Source organism: Emys orbicularis, chromosome 4 (genome assembly GCF_028017835.1).
Source record: "Emys orbicularis isolate rEmyOrb1 chromosome 4, rEmyOrb1.hap1, whole genome shotgun sequence".
NCBI lineage: Eukaryota > Metazoa > Chordata > Testudines > Emydidae > Emys > Emys orbicularis.
Genome location: NC_088686.1, coordinates 10,487,615 through 10,507,992, shown reverse-complemented (window position 1 = coordinate 10,507,992; position 20,378 = coordinate 10,487,615). Strand labels below are relative to the sequence as shown.

At 44.8% G+C, this 20,378-nt stretch overlaps 1 protein-coding gene across 1 annotated transcript in view; it reads left to right on the top strand.

Annotated features, from left to right (window-relative positions):
* GCH1 (GTP cyclohydrolase 1) overlaps window positions 1-19,840 on the top strand; it is a 29,454-nt gene extending 9,614 nt beyond the window's left edge. The window contains exons 2-6 of the mRNA XM_065403983.1: window positions 9,743-9,852; window positions 12,185-12,240; window positions 17,552-17,583; window positions 18,918-19,002; window positions 19,714-19,840. Coding sequence (XP_065260055.1) covers window positions 9,743-9,852; window positions 12,185-12,240; window positions 17,552-17,583; window positions 18,918-19,002; window positions 19,714-19,840 — 410 coding nt within the window. The remainder of the gene's footprint in view (window positions 1-9,742; window positions 9,853-12,184; window positions 12,241-17,551; window positions 17,584-18,917; window positions 19,003-19,713) is intronic.
* The last annotated feature ends 538 nt before the right edge of the window (window positions 19,841-20,378 follow it).

Below are 20,378 nucleotides of genomic sequence, written 5' to 3'. Positions count from 1 at the left end.
AGAACCCTGTAGGTAAGATTTCTTCCTTTAGTTTCAACTCGCATATATTCCTGCCGAGTTGAAACTAATGTGGATTTGATGCCTATTTAATCCTTGTATTGCTTCCTTTTTAGTTCTGTTGTTTATTTAAGCAGCAGTGTTTTCAGCCCATGCTTCCTTTAATTTGGAACCTCTTTCTTTAATAAAGGTTTCTTGAAAACTCTGCATCCTCCGGAATCCCTTCCTTCTAAAAGCTTAAGCCATTAAAATGCCACAACACAATAAACTCTCCGTATATGGCTGAGAATTGTTACTGTTCACTCTGTTTCAGTAAAAAAAAATGTCGGAATCCTGACATCTTGTATTTTACTCTTTTTTTTTTTTTTTTTTTATATTAAAGGCCACCATAATTTTCATGCCTTACCCATCAAGAATATTTTCCTTAACTGCAGTCACTTCCTAAGACTAATACCTGAATAGAATGAAGATTTCAACCTTGGATTTATTTTTTGCTTTCCAATAGAGATTTCAACCTTGGATTTATTTTTTGCTTTTAGGGTTTGAGAAGCATCCTGAAGTTAGATTAGTTTCAAATCAATACGGCTGGTGTTTCCACCCATGCCCAGTACAGCTGTAGTGTGTGGCTGTATCTTGTGTGCATTCTTTTGGGGTTTTTTTAAAGTCTATCATTCCACATCACTGAACACAATCAAATCTTACCCCCCACCGTTCTGCCAAGGTGCCTTAATCTTGACCTGTACAGACCACACCTCTTTGGGTGAATGTAGTTCACATGTGCTCCTTGGCCTCTGAGATTGCTTGAACAATGTCAATTGGATGTGGACACCATTCTCAGTCCAGTTCCTATGACTGAAGGTGAAGCCTCAGCTGGCTTTGAACCAATCACCCAAAGGAGAAATTGATTGTCCTGTCCTATCCTATCCTACTTGCCCTGGAACATATTAAACTGACTTGATTAAAGATGCTTGTCTGAATCTGAGGAAACCTGTTACAGACTACTGGACTTTTTTCTGTGTGGGGTTCTTGCCGCCTTAGTCTGTTTTAGAACAAACCTACTTCTCTTTTAGCTTAACTTTTGAATTAATGTGTTACTCGCTTTCAGAAGCATAGAATATCAGGGTAGGAAGGGACCTCAAGAGGTCATCTAGTCCAACCCCCTGCTCAAAGTAGGACTAATCCCCAGACAGATTTTTGCCCCAGATCCCTAAAAGGCCCCCTCAAGGATTGAACTCACAACCCTGGGTTTAGTAGGCCAATGCTCAAACCACTGAACTATCTGTCCCCCCGATCCCTTATGAAAGGAAACAACTACACAGTTTTGCACAGAGTAAAAATTATACCTCTGTTGCAGAGAAGCAAGTTGAATGTGCTGCAGCCAGAGGCTAACTGTTGCTTAACATTTATTGGTAATCTGCCCATTCAAAATGCAATTCTTCTAATATCCTGAAAGCTCCATGGCTTAGCAAATAATTCTCTCCCCCCCGCATACTAAAAACACTTGTTAAAATGAAAGGACCTCTTTGAAACTTGAATATCAGCGGCTTTTAAAATGGCTTAAATCAGAGTGAAAGCAGCCTATGAACTTTTCCTGTTTCCACTATTGCGATACATTTGCTTCCTTTGACAATGCAAGTGTCAAAAGTGTTCGTAAAACTGACAGGATGCATCAAGATGCTACTCTGTATAGTGCTGTCATCTTTCATTCTCTTGACCTATCCAGCCAGCTGTCAGGAGATGCGGAGTCTGCCCCTTGGTTGCCAGAGGTGATTTTTGCTTTCCTGTGTCACATGAAAGCCATGCAAATAGTTTCTATAGCAACAGGTCCTCTCTTTCCTCTGACGCAAAATCCCGAAAAGGTCTCTTGTTCCTTGTTTTCATCTGATTCTCATTTTGCTTTCATCCGCTGTTATATTGTAGATAAAGGTTTTATTTCAATTCTGCTCAGAGCTGCTTCTTAATGGACGCCAGCTGTTAGTTTTACTACACATCAAAGTCACCACAGCAGTACCTTAATTCTGGGTCAGAGGAGAAATTGTTGCTGGGATACTTAAGAGATGACACCTAACTTTACTTCTCACGTTTACTTAGCTACCTCCCCCACCCTGGAAGGCATCTGTGTTTGATCTGAACTGTAGCCATCATGTTAATACAATATGTTTGCAAAGGGCTTGTGTGTTCAACTCAATTAGCTTTTCTCTGAGTTATCCTTAGGAGCATGCCGTTTCCCTTTCATTTGTGGATCTCTCTGCCTTGTGGGACATGCTGTTTTGAAGTAGCGTGCAAACATATCCCCTTTGCAGCTGAGTCCTTGCAAAAACGTAGGGGACAAGTAGCGCTCTTTAGATCTTCACAGACCATGAGGAATACCTCTCTTCTCCCATCTGCTGCTAGAAAAGATGCATAATTCAGGGGGCTTGTACTAATGATGGGGGGTGAGTAGCTAAAGTGATGTTGCAGGAGTGGCGAACTCCAGTTGAGGCGGAGAAGAGCTTTCCTTTCAATTACAAAAAAATGCATGCTGCAGAGGTCAAGGAGCCTTAATCTGTGCATGTTGGACACCGTGCACTAGAGAAACTGTTGTACAACAATCGTAGCATTTGTATGAAATTAACCCCATGTTCTGGGCCATTGAGAGCTCTAGTAGGTGGAGTGCTTCAAATTCAACTCATGTACTTATGTTAAATGTGTGTGGCTTTTTGTTCATTAATAACAAGGAAAATAAATGTAATTTAGTAATTGGGGCTAATTCATCTCTCCCCACCTTTTTTATTTTTTTGATTAAAGAGCTAATCTATCTTCCCCTCCCCTTTCCTTTTCCCCCACCCCCATTAGAACAGTCAGGATAAAACTACACTAGCTCTTCTAGTAGTACAGAAAGATGCAACTGACTAAGGCTACGTCTTCACTACTGGGGGGGGGGGTGTCGATTTAAGATACGCAAATTCAGCTACGCGAATAGCGTAGCTGAATTCGACGTATCGCAGCCGACTTACCCCGCTGTAAGGACGGTGGCAAAATCGACCTCCGCGGCTTCCCGTCGACGGCGCTTACTCCCACCTCCGCTGGTGGAGTAAGAGCGTCGATTCGGGGATCGATTGTCGCGTCCCGACGAGACGCGATAATTCGATCCCCGAGAGGTCGATTTCTACCCGCCGATTCAGGCGGGTAGTGTAGACCTAGCCTTAAATGGCTAGGATTGTCTTCCAAGAACAGGTTCGAACAATGGATGAATCTCTTAAGGACTGGAAAAGACAAAAGTCCTGAAATGTATCTATGCTTCCGCTTGGTCTGGAAATATCAGGATCTGGTGCTGACGTTTCCAGTGCAGACATTATTTATGATTTGGGGCTTCCAGTTTTAGGTGAAACACGGCTGTCTAGTGGTTCATGAAAGCTATAGGCTTAACTGGGCAGCCTGGTCCAGTGAATAGTGCACTGAGAACAGAACCCCGGTCTTCCACCTCCCAGTCCAGGTCTGCCACTGATCCGTGTGCCTCTAGCAATTGCACAACAGTCACTAATTTTGGTGTGAAATCACGTTAAGCACTCTCCTACATGGCTGCGAAACATGAACGCTTCAGATCAGGCACCGTGAAGCAATCAGAACATTTTCACATGCGCTGTCTGCGTTTTAGCTGTAACATCAAGTGGTTGGTCAGGATACCAAATATTGAAGTCCTGGACCGGTGCTGTATGACTTGTGTTGAACGAATCCCTACTCATCCAGGCACAACTTTGGTGGGCTGGTCACCTCAGACGTATGGGTGATACAGGACTCCCCAAAGCCATATTTTAAGGACAGTTGAAAATGGGAGCATGTATGCTGGGAGGCCAATGAAAACTATAAGGAACTCCCTGAAAGCTGGCCAAGTCGACCCTCATTAGTATAGTGGTGAGTATACCCGCCTGTCACGCGGGAGACCGGGGTTCGATTCCCCGACGGGGAGGCTGACCCCTTTGGGGGAGGGATAGCTCAGTGGTTTGAGCATTGGCCTGCTAAACCCAGGGTTGTGAGTTCAATCTTTGAGGGGGACATTTAGGGAACTGGGGTAAAAATCTGTCTGGGGATTGGTCCTGCTTTGAGCAGGGGGTTGGACTAGATGACCTCCTGAGGTCCCTTCCAAGCCTGATATTCTATGTCCCAAACACATGGGAAGCTGCTGTTGCTGACAAATCAGGATGGCTGTAGGCCTGTTTGTCTGCAGTTAAAGCCATCGAAAATCGTAGAACAGAAGAAGCCAAAGAGAAGTGGGAGCGAAGAAAGCAAGCTGTGGCAAAAACATGCTGCCACGTCTGCCCGACGTGCAGACAAATGTGTCGATCCCTCATCGGCTTACAAACACACTGACTCTCATACATCAACTGGCACAGGAGACTCCAACAAGCAAGCTGTTTCTCTTTTCTGTGTGTAACCAACCCATCCCCTGGGATCGAACCTCTGGCACTAAATGCATGAGCTAAAAGCCACATGGCCCTTGGCTAAGGCTGTAGAGCAAACTCATAAATCTCTAAGTGGTCTCGGTGCCACTAGAGAGGACAGAGCACCACACCCAGGAGATGTGCGGGTTACATGTGCTTCTGTCCTGTCTCTTTAGATTGTAAGTACATTGAGACAGGGACTGTCTGTACAGTGCCTGCTGCACTGGGGCCCTGATACCCGTTGGTACTACTGTAAATCAAGTAACTACTCAAAAGGCTTGGCTGGTTTTGGCAGTGGAGTCAAGTCACTTTATGTAACCAGGTTCAGTCATCCTTGAGCAACAGCAATTCACCTGAGTAGAGTCACTGCAGCTTGGTGCTGGAGTGAGGCGCGTGACACTGCTTCTTTCCAGAAGTCAGTTTTACAAATCTGGATTGTTCTCAGTAGAAGTCAGCCTTCAGAGGAAAACCAGACTTTACGCTGCTCATTGAAGAAGAGCAACAGAGGGTCCTGTGGCACCTTTAAGACTAACAGAAGTAGTTACTTTCACATGCGCTGTCTGTTATTTTCAAAGTATAAGTAGGAAGGACTCATCTCAGCAGGGTAGGGCTGCTTTGGAGAGAGTCTCTCTTTCAGTTAGCTAAACCTGCCTTTTGGATATGCACTACCCCACATCTCGTTCACTCCATCGGTTCTGCTTGTGTCACTTGCTCTGGCAATGCTGATGGGGTTGCGGGAAAGGCTAAATTGATAACTCCCTTTTGGCGTTCACATGGGCTGAAGAGGGGTGACCTGCAGTGATCAATGTAGTAGAAATTGCCCTGGATGAGTTGTTCTGGGCTTCTGTCTTGCTACTAATAGTCAACCATTTTTTATGTGCAGAATCAGCAATAAGGCGAGATCCACATGAGCAAAAAGCAAAGGGGCAAAGTCTTGTGGAGCACCCCCAACTCTGCTTTTGTCTGGATATCGTCTACTTTGGAGTGTAAACTCTTAAGAGTATGTCTACACTGCAGTTAAAAACTCACAGCTGGTCTGTGCCAACTGACTCTGGCTCACAGGTCTCAGGCTAAGGGGGCTGTGTAAGTGCCGTGTAGACATTCAGGCTTGCGCTAACTCTGCGACCCTCCTGCTGTGCTCTGCGACCCTCCAGCCTAGAGCCTTGGCTGCAGCCAGAGCTGAACTTCTACACCGCAATTAACCAGCCCCGTAGCCCGAGCCCCAGGAGCCTGAGTCAGCTAGCACGGGCCAGCCCCAATATCTACTAGTCATGTAGATGGGCCCTTTGAGGCCTGGAGCTGTTGGCTTCCAATTGCACACTTCAGGGCACTGCATACATACAGGCTGAATGGCACTAGCCTTTAGTCCCTGAAAGCTTGGGAGGGAGGAAGGATGGTCTCATGGCCAAGACACTGGACTGGGTTCAAGAGACCTGTGTTCCATTCCTGTCTCTGCAACAACTTCTCTGTGTGACCATGGGCGGGTTGCTTAACCGTCTCTCTCTTCCCATCTGTAAAATCAGGATAACACTAGTCTCCTTTACAGTGTAACTTAGCCTTACAGTCTCCCTGGTAAATGCATTGAGCTGCTTCGATGGAAACCTGTAAATGTCAACTTCTTCCAACAGTGCGGACTTTTTATCTAGCCTATCGTATTAGGGCTGTGCGTGGGGCCTGACGCCAGATGCATTCAGCCTAAGAACTTACCCAATTCTCAACCATTCCAAGCCCTTGGCTTGACTGTGCAACAGCTTTGTTTGAAACCTGTCTCTAACATCACTGCCCACCTATTGTGAACAGCAGCTGCCAGGTTCTTCGCTAATAGCCATCGGGCGGGGTGTCTGTAATGCTTGGTGCAATCACAGACCTGCTCTGGGATCCTTTTGCTGAGCCCTTTCTGTTACTCTTAGCAACACTCTTAGGAGGGAAGCATGAGTTCTACTGAAGGCAGCGTTCACTCTAGTGACACACGTCCCCTATTGTGTTTAGGTTTTATATACCACACCCCGTGCAGTGATGGGCTCTGTACATTTTGCTGTTTGCTGAAAGTTGTGTCCTTCATAGAACCTCCGGGCACATGGTGCTCTAGAGACCTTGTTGCCATTACATCGTATCCTCCCCCTTCCCTCCTTGCTACCTGTTAACCCGCTTTGACGCTGGATATTGTCCACTTGGAGCGTGCAGTACTCCAGCACCTTTCACGCTAGCCCTCCGATGCTTGGTACACCCCGAGCCAGGGCAGGAGTAAGAGTGCATGGCACTTTACCTGTAAGCAAAAACACACCGGCTCTCCCATGAGGTGCGTAGTGTAATTAGACAAGAGCAACAAACAGACAGGTGGGGGGTGGATTCATTCTGTGTTCTGCTTTGGTTCAGCAGGAGGCCGCATTGGGTGGAGGCACTGTGCAAGGCTACTGGGAAGAAGCAAAGCGAGGAAGGCATGAAGGCTTTGGTAGGCGAAGACAAAGTTGGGGATGGAGACATTTGAGGGCCATTGAAATGAATAGGAGCCATGCTGCTCAATCCCCTAGTTGGCTCGAGCACAGGACTCCTCGAAGCATTTAGAGGGAGAAGGTCTTGACAAGGGCTGGAGTGGAGCTGTGTAGCACCTTGAAGGAGTGGACAAGGAATATGAACTTGATGCAGAAAGAAATGGGGAAAGTAAATGGGTGGATGGCCCCTCCTCTTCCACACTCCCGCTCCCCATCTCCATAGGTGTGGACAGCTTCCCTCACTCCTGGTGGACACTGTAGCCTATCTTCTGTCCTATCACTCTGCTCCCCTAGACTAGCCAGGTATTCATGTTGTGGTATCTGCAGTTGGACCACACCAGTTCTGTTTCCCTCTAGAGAGAGCACTGCTGGGATTAGGATCACTGGGTGTTTGTTGAGAAGGCTGGTCTCGGGAATGTGCCAGATAGCAAACTTCTCCAGCCGGCAGATAGAGTGGGCCTGCTGGTACTTCAGAGCAGTGTCCTAAATTACGTTTCCTGCCAAATGCTGCTCAGACACTTCTCTCAGTACAGGATTGCACACCTGAGCAGTGCCACCCCAACCACTCCTGCTGCTGGGATCTGATCACTTCCCCTCCAGCTTTACTGGCTCTCCATCACCTGCTCCTGCTGCTGTCACGTCTAATGGGGAAACCCATATCCTTAGGAAGTGTGCCCCCCATACTCCCTACCATCCCTCCTCCCTCTCCGCTGCTGGAGTGACTATGGGACGGGGACATGGCTTAGAAAGATTGTAGAGAAGCAGAAGTGCCACTGTAAAAATGCTGCTCGCCTTGTTCTGTGCCCCCCCCGTTTATACCTATCCATGGGCAGGGTGACTCTCTAAAGTTCCGGCTCGCTGCTTTCCAGGTCACTAGCCGTTCTTGGTAATGAACACAGAGAAACAGCAGAATGTCGCAAATGCTGGTTTCCAGGGTTACCTGTGTACCTCTGATAGCATGCAGGAAATTAAAACAATCTGTGATGGCGATATGTTATTGGCAACAGATGGCAGCTGTTGGGGATATGCGTGTCCGAGGAAGGCTTAAAAGCAAATGCAGCAAGCACAATTGTTGAATTTGTACATTAACCACTGAGTCACTTGAAGACGAATCCAAAGCTTTTAATGAAGTACAACAGTCACTGGACACCTTTTGTTCTTCTATTAGACTTGCTCTTTTTATGGTATGGTCTAGAAGTTACATGGGGCCCTACTAAATGCTTAGTGTTAACCTGCATGGAGGCCTGCACATGGTATGCGTGTTTAGCAATTGGATGAGTTATTGCCATTAAACTGGTCATATGTCCCATTTAATTGTTAGCTTAGCCCTCTTCTTATTTAGAAACTGGAGGTTGCCGCTGGAGTCTATGGCAAAGTTCTCCCTGGCACAAGCAGAATAAATTACTGCCTCTGGAGTTCACTTCACTGACTTCTGCTTCTCTCCTGTTTGAGAGGCACTGTCTGTCTCGTACCTCGGGGCCTTTTCTTAGCATCCCTTTAACGTCTCCAAACAATCTGGCTTTTCAGAATACTCACAGAAACAGCAGTGCCCTGCATGACCCTATGTAGCAGGGCACGTTCCTGGGAACAACTTGGGGAGTTAGCAGAAATAGACAGGCTCCGGGCACCGCTCTCCACTGCAAACAGCAAACACTCCAGGCATAGCATTCAAATGGTGCCCATTTGGTACTAGAAGAGCCAAGTATTTGTCCTCCCGTCACCTGCTTGGATTTCCCCATTTAAAAAGAAAAGTAACACCCCTTATCTTTGGGGCTGGGCTGTGCAGCCTGTTGGCTCTGCTCCATGCTATAAACCTTCGGGGAGAGCATAAGAAGTCAGAGAGGCAAAACTGTCCCTTTCTTATAGAACTATAAGCCCAGTACTGATCTCGCTGAGGCACTGAGACTGAGCTCTGGACATTCTAACCAGCTGCTGCCTTTATAGAGGCCTAACTGCTGCAGGGCACGTGATGAAACTTGGGAAGGAGGAAGTATCTTGTCAGACTGTGAAAACTGACCTAGACGATGCCTTGGTGTGTTTAATTGCCTCTCTCTTCACCTTGCCCTTTTTGGTGCTACTTTTCAAGCATATGGAGACCCTTTGCCTCTCCTCTGAACCCTGGACCAGTTTGACCTCGCAAAGTGGTGCACGCAGGAGCCTATACACCGAGAGGATCCTTATAACTATGCCTTCTTCAGCATTGATTATAGTAGACATACAATATGTCTACACGCCCGTCGGAGGTATAACTGCAACATGTGTAGACATACCCAAGCTAGCTTTGATCTAGCTCAGATAACAATAGCCGTGAAGCCATGGCAGTGCAGGCTTGGATACCAACCTAGGGTCCGGGGTGGGCTTGTACAGTCTGCATTGCCACAGTTTCCATGCCGTCATTGGAGTTAACTAGGTCCCCGCTAGCTTGTGACGTCTACACGTGCTGCAGTCACACCTCTGATTCCCGGGTACACATACCCTCTTCTTTACGTTCTAGGTTTCTTTTTTCATTCCCACCAACCAGTGGACATGTTTTGTCCTCTGAACAAATTTGTTTATCGTTAATGACTCTTCTTAAAGACAAATTGTCTCTGGTGTGTCTGTGAAGTCTGACATTGCATTGTTGCAGTCATAGGACAAGTGACCCTGTACCAATCAAACTGGATCCTTAGTCTGTGCTTAATGGATGCACTTTAGGGCCTACTTTCCATAGTCTTAAGAATTGCCAAGAGCTAAGGTGTGCCTGGGGAAAGGGATCAGAAAAACCAGAATTCCCCATATTTTGCATGTTGTGTATAATTTATATATAATCTCCTGCAAACATTTTAATTTCAGATGTCCTGAATGATGCCATATTTGATGAAGATCATGATGAGATGGTAATTGTGAAGGACATAGACATGTTCTCATTGTGTGAACATCACCTGGTTCCATTCGTTGGAAAGGTAACTACTTCACAAAACAGATACTGTAGATTTAAATCTCTCATTCATGTGTGTTTCTGGTTACTCCTTTTTTTTTTTTTTTTTTTAAGATGTAACTATATGCAGCCACTTGCTAGCTAGAATCATAGCAATCTTCAAAATACAAATTCTGAAGACCACCTTCATGCAAGTTTTATATGATTTAAGACCCTAGCATATAGCGCTCAACCTTTATCAGTCTAATAGTTTCTGACATTTTGTATCGAAGCTCTTCATGAAGCAGCAGCAAGCCTTCAGGGCAGACATCTTGATATTAAACCAACGCACCTCAGACGTCGGCTTTGATCCGTAACAGATTACACTAACAATTTGAAAAGCCAGCTGGTGGATTGTCGTCACAGTAACCACTGCAGACTGTGCAAATCTTGGATTAGTGTGCTCTTTTCAATGAATAGTCGGGCCTAGATTTCCAAGAGTGACTAGTGATTTTAGATGCCCAAACTGTGACAGCCTAACGGGGCCTCAATTCTTTGAAAAGAATTGAGAATTGAAAAGCACCCACTCTTTGAAAATCAGGCCTCTTTTAAAATGTCTCAAGTTGGACACTGCAAAACTGAGGCCCTCTGTCTAAAGATCTTGGTCTCTGTGCTGCTACATTTGACGTCCATGCCAGGTCCAGAAGTACCAGAGAATGGAGCATCCGCACTACGGTGTCTCCCCATGAAGCACACATGAGCTGTAGAGATGCAGGTGTTCCCATGGTCTGTAAAATTCTATTCCTGCCATTTGTGTTCCCAAATATATATTCTTGTAAAATAAAATACCTGCAGAGAAACCCAGTTATGTGCCTCCTAGAGGGCGTCACTTCATTCTTGTCTCCTCCCCCCACTCTGCTGTATTGCTAGTGTTTAATTCTGGAAAGTAAGTCTCCTTTCTGTTCTGGCTTTCTATTTGCCTATACTTTTGTTACTGTGTAGGATGTACGTGCTTATTATTCTGGGGCAATCTGTAAATTCTTTTTACATCTAGAAGTTTAGCCAGTGTGGGTTGGAGAAATCCCAAACACCGAACTGGTCCTTTTGCTATGTTCTCTCCCCTTGGGGTGTCTGGACCTTAATTGTCACAGATGGTCAGCTAAATGACTTGGTGTGCTTCTAAGGATTGTTAGACTAGCCATTCTCCTGTTGGGTATATCAAACATGCTGCAAATGCTCTTCAACAAATGATGATGTATTTGTAGCTCTGTCTAAAAATTCAGTTAAGCTGTTCTCGCCACGCAACAAAAGTCATTGCTTGTTTCCAAGTAACTACTGCAAAACCATGTCTCTTACTTTGATCTGAAATGTTTCGTGTCTTTCAGGTATCAGTTGGTTGATTACCCAACAGAAAAGTGATAGGAGTGAGCAAATTAGCCAGGTAATTAGGTGGTATTATAATACCTATAGCCACAGGTACAGCAAAATAGGATTCTGAAAGAACAGATTTCCAGGCAAAATTATACGAAATAACCCTACACCGACCCTTTCCGACTGCTCTATCTTGGCAAACGCATCCTTTGGTACATTGACACACCAATGGGTCATCTGTAATCTGCTCTAACTATAAATCCACTTTAATACAATAGCTTCTTTCACAACTCTGAACACGGTTTTTCTCAGCACAAATCTGAAAAATTTGTCACTGCTTTTAGGACAGACTTTTTAATAATGAGAACTCTACTGTTTCAATATTATCTATTTACCTATTAAACATGAATGCTCAGACAATAAATGCATATTTGAACAGGATGGAGGAAGGCTTTAATTTCATTGGCCTTCTGCAGTATCCGTGTCCTAAGAGTTACCCCTTAATTCTTTTTTTTCAAGTGCATTGCAGTTTGCACACTAAGCGCTTCTTCCCACATGAGCTTTCCAGCTAAAGTAAAAAGAATAGTCTTTCTTCAAAAGATTTTTTTTTAAGCCATTGAAAGAAGGCTGCATTTATTTTAGCTTAACTTTTTTCTGTGCTGAGTAATGCTAAAACAATCTCTCTGTTGCACCTGACTTAAATTCTGCATGTTATGGTGTAGCCATCCTGAGACTGGGTGTATAAGTTGTGATCTCTTCCAAAACATTTACCCACTTTAAAAAAAGGTACTGAACTCACCAGGCACTCTCACTCTCTGCTTGCTCTTTAATCTTTCAGACTTGCATGGTGGCATGTCCTCCCCCCATGCTAAAGCTTCTGGATTTGAAATGGAAGTGGGTAAAAGTTTGACATGAGGCAAATGCATATTTCAGAAAGTATGCATGAGTGTTAACGCTGTCTTGAAGAGTATTTTGATCCAGTGAATGGTTTGTTCCCCTTTCTCTAGGTACATATAGGTTATCTTCCTAACAAACAAGTTCTTGGTCTCAGCAAGCTTGCTAGGTAAGTGCTAATTTAATGAAAGCGATGCTAATTGTAAAAAAGATTCCAGGCTGTGTTAAGTGTGCTGATCTGTAATCTGGTCCCCTTCTAAAGTACAGCAGACGGTAGCAGTATCTCATGTTCTGGATTTGGGTTTACAGCAATCCTTCTCGCTAAGACTACTGGAAAACAAAAGCTAAATTTCAACTCCTTATTACTTTAAACCACAACACCTTGGGAGTGTGCAGATTAGGGATAGATTCATAATTTTGCTGAAGACTACTCAAAAACACTGGTGGATAGGATATACAAAGAACCTCAGAGTTACGAACGGACCAGTGAACCACACACCTCATTTAGAACAGTTAATACACAATCAGGCAGCAGTAGAGACCAAAAAACCCCCCCCAAAAAAGGCAAGTATAGTACTGTATTAAACGTAAACTACTAAAAAAAAAAAAAAAGGGGGGGGGGGGAAGCAGCATTTTTCCAAGCTGTATTAAGTCTATGTTCATTGGATGTTTGTAAACTTTTGAAAGAACAACCATAATGTTTTGTTCAGAGTTACAAACAACCTCCATTCCGAAGGTGTTTGTAACTCTTGAGGTTCTACTGTGCAAAAGTGATGGCAAGTGGTTATTTTAGGGAGCTCCAGTCTTTGGAAGGCAGGCAAATAAGTCCACTAAAGTTGATCATTTGTTTGCTCGGACACTGCATTATAAGGTCAAACTCCAGAACTTGTGAATGGTAAACAAACGTGATTTTAAACTAACTCTTTCTGGATTATGTTCATGATTTGAATCTGACTGTCATATCTACATCAGTTGACTCTTCAATTAAATCTGACATTTTTGTTTCACTATAACCTGCAGTGAACAAGCCTAGAGATGGATTTTATGGATGAATTTCAGATTAGGGATCAAAGTAATTATGATGCATTTCAGAAACCTATTTGTTGTCGCATAAGAAGCTTTCCCCCAGCATGTGTCCTTATGTCAAGTGCTGTGCTGAATCAGTTGTAGCAAAAGTGGCATTTATGGAGTGATAATGCAGCAAATATGCCATTTAGTGGAGACAAGAATGGAAGGTTCTCTTCTGAAAAAAAAACTCTGAAGTTGGCTGTTGTTTGGAAAGACTATGTAGGAGTTCATTTATTCTCCCTCTGATACATGTGTAAATCCTCCGAAGCTCCCAATAACACTAATGAGTTAAACTTGTAAATCCGCAGGCATGCTGGGTTTTCTTAGCAGGGAGGGAGTGGGTCAAATATGTCACTAAAGCACTTTAAATGCAGCTGGTCCCATTCTGCACTCTGTTTGCGTAAGAGTGAATATGACTCAGAGCTGGAGAGACCCTTATACCACAAACAAGCGATCTTTGTTAAAATAACCTCAGATTCCAGGGAGCTCAAATGTTCACACGTTCTATCTCACATGGTCTGGCAGCTAGAAAAGCTGAACTTTGCCCTGAGTAACAGGCTCAGGCAGACTAGGGTGACCAGACAGCAAGTGTGAAAAATCGGGATGGGGGGTAATAGGATCCTATATAAGAAAAAGACCCAAAAATCGGGACTGTCCCTATAAAATCGGGACATCTGGTCACCCTAAGGCAGACTGTTCAAAAGACTCTGGAAGTTGTGTTGTAATTCACTGGCACAAAACTGTGCGTGTCTGGATGTAGCATGCATTGTAGAAACACAGGATGAGAATTTGTTGAGCTATTTTCAGCATCTCCACTCTGTATCTTTCTATTTACCTGGACAAAAGCTTGTGGCATACAATTCCCCCCCCCCCCCCCCCCTTCATTGCCACTTAGTACTAGAAACTTTTCTGATGAGTGGCATTTCATGATTCCTCTCTTCTGACTGTCAGCATTTTCGTAGCTGGAACTTCAAGAATAACTTGTTCGCTGGTATTTTTGAGTAGGATTTCTGAAGGTGACTGTCCTTACTAAAAGGACTCGCTAACATTTTACTGACCTTATTTATCGAGGGGGGTTTTCATTCTTGACATTTTCAAACTCTGCTCAGGATCACAAATCAATTGGATTGAGTTTACATTTGTGTGCAATTGTCTCTGAATTGCAGTGGTACAAAGGAACTCTCAATTTAAGAATCACTTGTCTTGAATGATTCTTAATAGAGATGGCAATACAGTGCTAAAAGTGTATAATTTTCTTCCCATCTCTCTTAGCAATTGGTATAGAAGCACACTGTGGGGTTTGGAATATTGATCCATTGTATGATTGCAGGCTCCGATCCGGTCCTTAGGAAGTCAGTGTGAAATCCCCATCATTTTCAATGGCAAAAGATCAGGCTCTTAGACTGCAAAATATTATTCACAGTCCTAATTTGTTTTCAAAAACTGTAGTAAAAAACAGACTGGATGACCAAAAAATATGTCCCTTCCTTGCCCTATTTAATGCAACCTAGGGCTCAAATGAAGATTTGTGAGGCTGCTGGTGCCGTGGGTATAATCTATCCTAATAGGATTAGTCTAATGAGTTTGTATAGTCAAGGATGACCTGTGTTCAGTAAACAAACACCTTTCTCTGGATTTTAAAAACATGGCTTGCAAATTTATTGCAAATAATCCTATTACAAATATAAATGTACTTTCAGATCCTCTTCTAGTCTAAGGCTAAGAATATTTGTCAATATCAATTTATTTTACATTTGTTTATCAGTGTTGGTGCTACTTTCTGTAAACTGACTGGTAATACACCCCTTGCTCTTCAGTAAAGGGACTTATTTTATGAAAACCCTTCCTCTGAAAATGATGCTCTCTTGCTTTTTCACAAGTGTCTAATTAATGGTCCAGGCAGGGCAATGTGTGTCTGGTTTCCGTCTAGACTGACAAGACCAATATAAAAGCCTTGTACAGAAGCTTCTTGACATAGCCAATGGGCTATCTTATTAAGCATTCAGGATTTGCATACATAACTACTCCTTCACTGAGCTGAAGTTTTGTCTCTCTAAATATATAGATTACAGTACTATACTGATGCATCACCCCACTGCCTGCATGATGACACTGCACGAGAAGTGGGTTAAATCTGCAGTCCAATTAAAAAGCAGTATTAAGATCTCTGTATTTATTTTCTTAATTAAAAAGTGGTGGTTATATGCTCCAAGGGCCATATTGATCCCTTGGGTTAAAAGTATCGAAACTAATCCCAATATCAAACACCTGTTTCCTTGAAGTTCAGATGGGGAATGAAAAGCCACAGGGAGCTGGGAGAGACGACAGTTTGTTACACCAGGAAGGATGATATATCTGCTGCTGTACCTGTTGCAGGCTGGGAAAGTGACCAGCTGCTGTAAACAACCGGGTCATTTAAGAAATGCAGGCCAGATGCTAAGCTGCCATGAGGATTCTCTCCCAGCAGACACTGGGGCAAATCATTAGCATGGCTTTTTACATGCTTAAACGTTCACCGGGTGACCATTGTTAAATCCTCACCTAGGAGGTGCAACTGTAACCTTTGGGTGGGCTAGAGTTCACTTCATTTCCCGTCTCCAGTGCCTTAAAAAAAAACCCATCTCCCACAGAGAGTAGCTGGAGACCCAGCGTTCAGTCTCTAAGGATTTTCAGCAAGGATTGCACAGGGTGAACCTCCCCACATTCAAGTCCCAAAAGGAACTAAAGAAGTGAATTTAATTAAAAAGCTTTATAAAATCTTATGATAAAGAAACAAATCTAATTTTTACAGCATGACGTGGCTATTTTATAATCCACAGACATTATCTTCACAGTAATACATAAATAAAGAAAACAAACTAAAATCTGAACAGTTCAGGCCCCACAGAAATACAGTGAGAAGAAACTGAGTTCCCAAAAGCTTAGGTTTTGTTCACCTAAGTCTGTGAGAGTCTTTGATCACCAAATCTCTACAGTCTGCTGAGTCTAAAGCAACATCTTCCCTCCACTTGCTTGTAGGAATCTTCAGCTGGAATCCATTGCAGTCTCTTCCTCTGCTGAAATCACTGCTAGCCAGTCAGCTAACTCATTAACCAACCACTCAGTTAAGTGTATAGATTTAAAGAAAACCCTGTTACAAGAAAATACAAAACTGAGAATAGCAAAATAGAAATGACTCTTTCCCCATGACTACCTTTAGAGAGAAGTTAGTGACTCAGGCTAGTTGAAACAATTTAACTAGAACAGTTTGGCTAAAATCAAAACAACATTCCAAGCATCCAATTAAATGATTACATGCATCCGACGAAGTGGGCATTCACCCACGAAAGCTTATGCTCCAATACATCTGTTAGCCTTAAAGGTGCCACGGGACTCTCTGTTGCTTTTTACAGATCCAGACTAATACGGCTACCCCCCCAATTAAAATAGAAGTTATTTTTCCCTCCCAATTTCCCCTGGCTATAATTAGCATTGCCCAGGCTTCCCTGTTTGAGGGTTAACAATATCACTAACTGCTGCAAAATATTTCAGAGTTCAGGACAACAGTAGGGTTACCATACGTCCGGATTTTCCCGGACATGTCCGGCTTTTTGGGCCTCAAATCCCCGTCCGGGAGGAAATCCCAAAAAGCCGGACATGTCCGGGGAAAATAGGGAGGGAGGGCCCGGCGGTGCTCGGCCGGGGGCCGGCACTGCTGGGGCCGGGGGTGCTTGGCCGGGGCCGCTGGGGCCAGGGCCGGCAGTGCTGGGCCGGGTGCCGGCGCCCCAGGGCCCGAGCCGAGCCGGGCGGGAGCCGCCGGGGCCTGGGCCAGCCGGCCGCTGGAGGGAGCCGCTCGGCCGGACTGGGCTGCGCCGCGCCCCACCCCAGCCCCAGCTTACCTGCTGCCTGCCTCCCTGTTTCAGGCTTCCCGCGAACATTTGATTTGTGGGAAGCAGGGGAGGGGGAGGAGCAGGGGGCGGAGCGTTCAGGGCAGGGGGCAGAGTTGGGGTGGGGACTTTGGGGCTGGGGGCAGAGTTGGGGCGGGGCTGGGGGCAGAGTTGGGGCGGGGCTGGGGGCCCCTGGAGTGTCCTCCTTTTTTAAAATTAAAATATGGTAACCCTAGACAACAGCCTGCTCCCTGCTCCTGTTCTCAGCTTCTCCCAACTCACACAGGGCACATGGCCTTTTGCAAAGCAGCTAGGCTGACTGCTTGTCTTCAGGGAGTCTGACCCCAGCAACAGAGAACCTATTAGAGCAGACCCAAAACTGCCACACCCAGTTCCAGAAGCTTCTGGATGTGAATTGCTTAATCTGCCCAGCAACAATGACCCAGACACAACTCACTTCTACCTCCCCCCAATGGGTCTCTTAAAGAGATATCTCCCTACTAGGCACATGGCTTACACAATAACCAAGATTTTGTTTCTTTCTAGGATTGTGGAGATATACAGTAGAAGACTACAGGGTAAATAGACTTTTATTCTTATAGAGAACGCTACCACATACGCCATCACCTTGGGGAAGCAGGCCATGGCATGTCCCATTGGCAGATCGCTACAGCGGGGCTGTATCTGGGCAGATTTTCAATGGGAGTCATGATCCAGGCATTTCTCATCCTGTCCCGTGTTTTCTAATTTGCCTATTGCCATTATCCTCAAAAGCAGAGTCTCCCCATGAAAACTGACTCTGGCTACGAGACCGACTCAAGGGAAAGGTGCTAGTTAAGGTAGAGCTGCCAGGACCAAGTGAGGTCACTGGCAGTTTGGGGGCGAGGAAGCTGTCCTGCTGTCCAGAGGCATGGCTCCAGGAGGTGGAATTCTAGAGTTGTTGTGTACTGAAGATTCATAGATTCATAGATTCTAGGACTGGAAGGGACCTCGAGAGGTCATCGAGTCCAGTCCCCTGCCCGCATGGCAGGACCAAAGATGCTGTTTGTTGAATCCTAAAAGAAATACCCAAGCCAGGATGAAACATGGGCAGAGGGCAATAGCCATCCTCAGAGATGAGCCACATTCCCAGGCACTTCTAAGAACCACACAGCTACTAAAGAAACTGAGGCTGCCCACAAGTGCTGTATTTTCAGCCTTCGTAATTCCCATTAGATGTTTCTTTCCTTTTCCCCTTCTTGCCTCATGATGATCTTTTTATTCCAATTGCCCCACTGTGTTTTGGTCCTAAAACCACAACAGGAGGAGAGCTGCTCTGGCTGCAGGTCGGGTTGGGTTCAGCCTGAGCTCTCCTGACTCACTGTTCTGTAACTAGACTTGACCTCTTCTTGGTGGCAAAGTTCTCAAGATGGTTTTGTAGGCAGCAGGGACCAGCATGGCAGCACCAGACCTGGGGTGAACATAGGACACAAGAACTCTAGACTGCAGGAGATTGTGGCACTTCACTATTCTGCAAAGCTTTAACTTGCACGCTTAAAAAATTCCTTAACACACACAAGGAAAACCAAAAATATCTTGCCCTATGTCAAAGAAATGAACGTGTGAAAACCACTGTGCAAGAAAACCAAACGTAATGGAGTGTGCAGATTTTGCATAAGTCATGGCGCTACATATGGTCTCCTGCATGCACATATGAAAGTAAAAAATAAGGCTTCCAGTTACCAAACTATGTGAGAGAAGCCAGCACTAATATCCCCCAAGCTACATATCCAGGAAGTACAGAGTTTGAGGGCAGTTCCTCTTGGAAACAGTAATATGCTATTGAATAGTGTCACTTTTCCTCTCCATGAGATACAGCTCCACACGGCTATTGTTTTTGTATCTGCCTCTGAACTCCCTGTTGTCTCTACAGTTCAGGAGCGCCTTACAAAACAAATTGCAGTAGCCATCACAGAAGCCTTGCAGCCTACTGGAGTTGGAGTGGTTATTGAAGCGACGTAAGTGACCATACACTGCTGTTCTCTGTAGTAACATACTGGTGCTATAGCCTGGCAAGGAGGACACACGGCAACCTGCCAAAATGTATTCCTCATGCGTTGCCTCTCTCACTCCTGCAACTAGCATATCATGTCCCGCACATGAAAATGGCACATACAACGGAGCCACGTAACAATTTGGCCAATGTGCTATAACGAGGGAGTACCTCCACCAGCATTGTATCTTGGCCAGTCAGCGTGCCGTGTTAGTGGATTGGAGCTTTTGCACTGGGGGGGTCTTGTTACCTTACCTCACGGTGGCAGCTGATCGCTTAGCCAGCAATTCAAAATAGATCCTTAAACATGGATCCATTGTGATGACCAATTTTCTGTCGTCATTACATGCTTAAGATTTCCAGTAGCAGACGGTGGCTCCAATCTAGAAACAGATATTTTGGTGTGATCAGCTTAGCATGAATACACAGCAAAATGCTGTGAGATTTTTTCGAAGGCTCCTAAGAATTAGGAACTCAAGTGCCACAGACAGGGAGCAGGAGCTGGCGCCTTTGAAAATTCCAGCCTGGGGCCTTTTCCCAGACTCAAGTGGATTATCTGAAATGCTTGCAGTTTAAACCTAGCACTGGAAAATGATTGTCCCCTGCTTCTCCTAGCAATACTCGCCGCTTTATAAAGCCTCCCTGATTTACGCTCCTCCCCTTTTCTTTCTTCTAGACACATGTGCATGGTAATGCGTGGGGTGCAGAAGATGAACAGTAAAACGGTCACTAGCACAATGTTGGGTGTATTCCGGGAGGATGCAAAGACTCGGGAAGAGTTCTTAACCCTCATCCGAAGCTGAAGCGGTGCCACTCACCGAATGCTCTCTGCAGATCGCACTGTCCGTGCCGCTGTCTGTTCTTAACTCTTTGTGCAGCTCGTTTTTAACTAAGTCGTGCGTTCTAATATGTGCAGTGAAATAATTTTAACGGTAAGTCAAAAATGTAACCGTGAGGTAGGCCCTATGGATATCTATGCTGTCTCTTGTGTCACAGGATAACCCAGCTACCGATAGTTTTTAAATATACTTGCTCCATCTACACTACAATTTTATTGCCACTAGAACTTTATTTGGCAGGTTATGTACAACACAGCATAGGAAATATTGACAGGCTACAGATCTTTGCAAGGTAATCTACGTGCCACATATTCTGCCTCATATCCCTCACAGGAAGCTCTTGAATGATCTCCAGGATTTGTACTGTACCATTAATTGCAAATCTTCTGATATGTCGGTTTCAGTCTTTGAATATACATGTCCTACCTTTTCATGTGACAATCTGGTGACACTTTATATTTTGTTAGTATTCACCTTCTCTCCTTTGTGGCTTTAGTCTGTT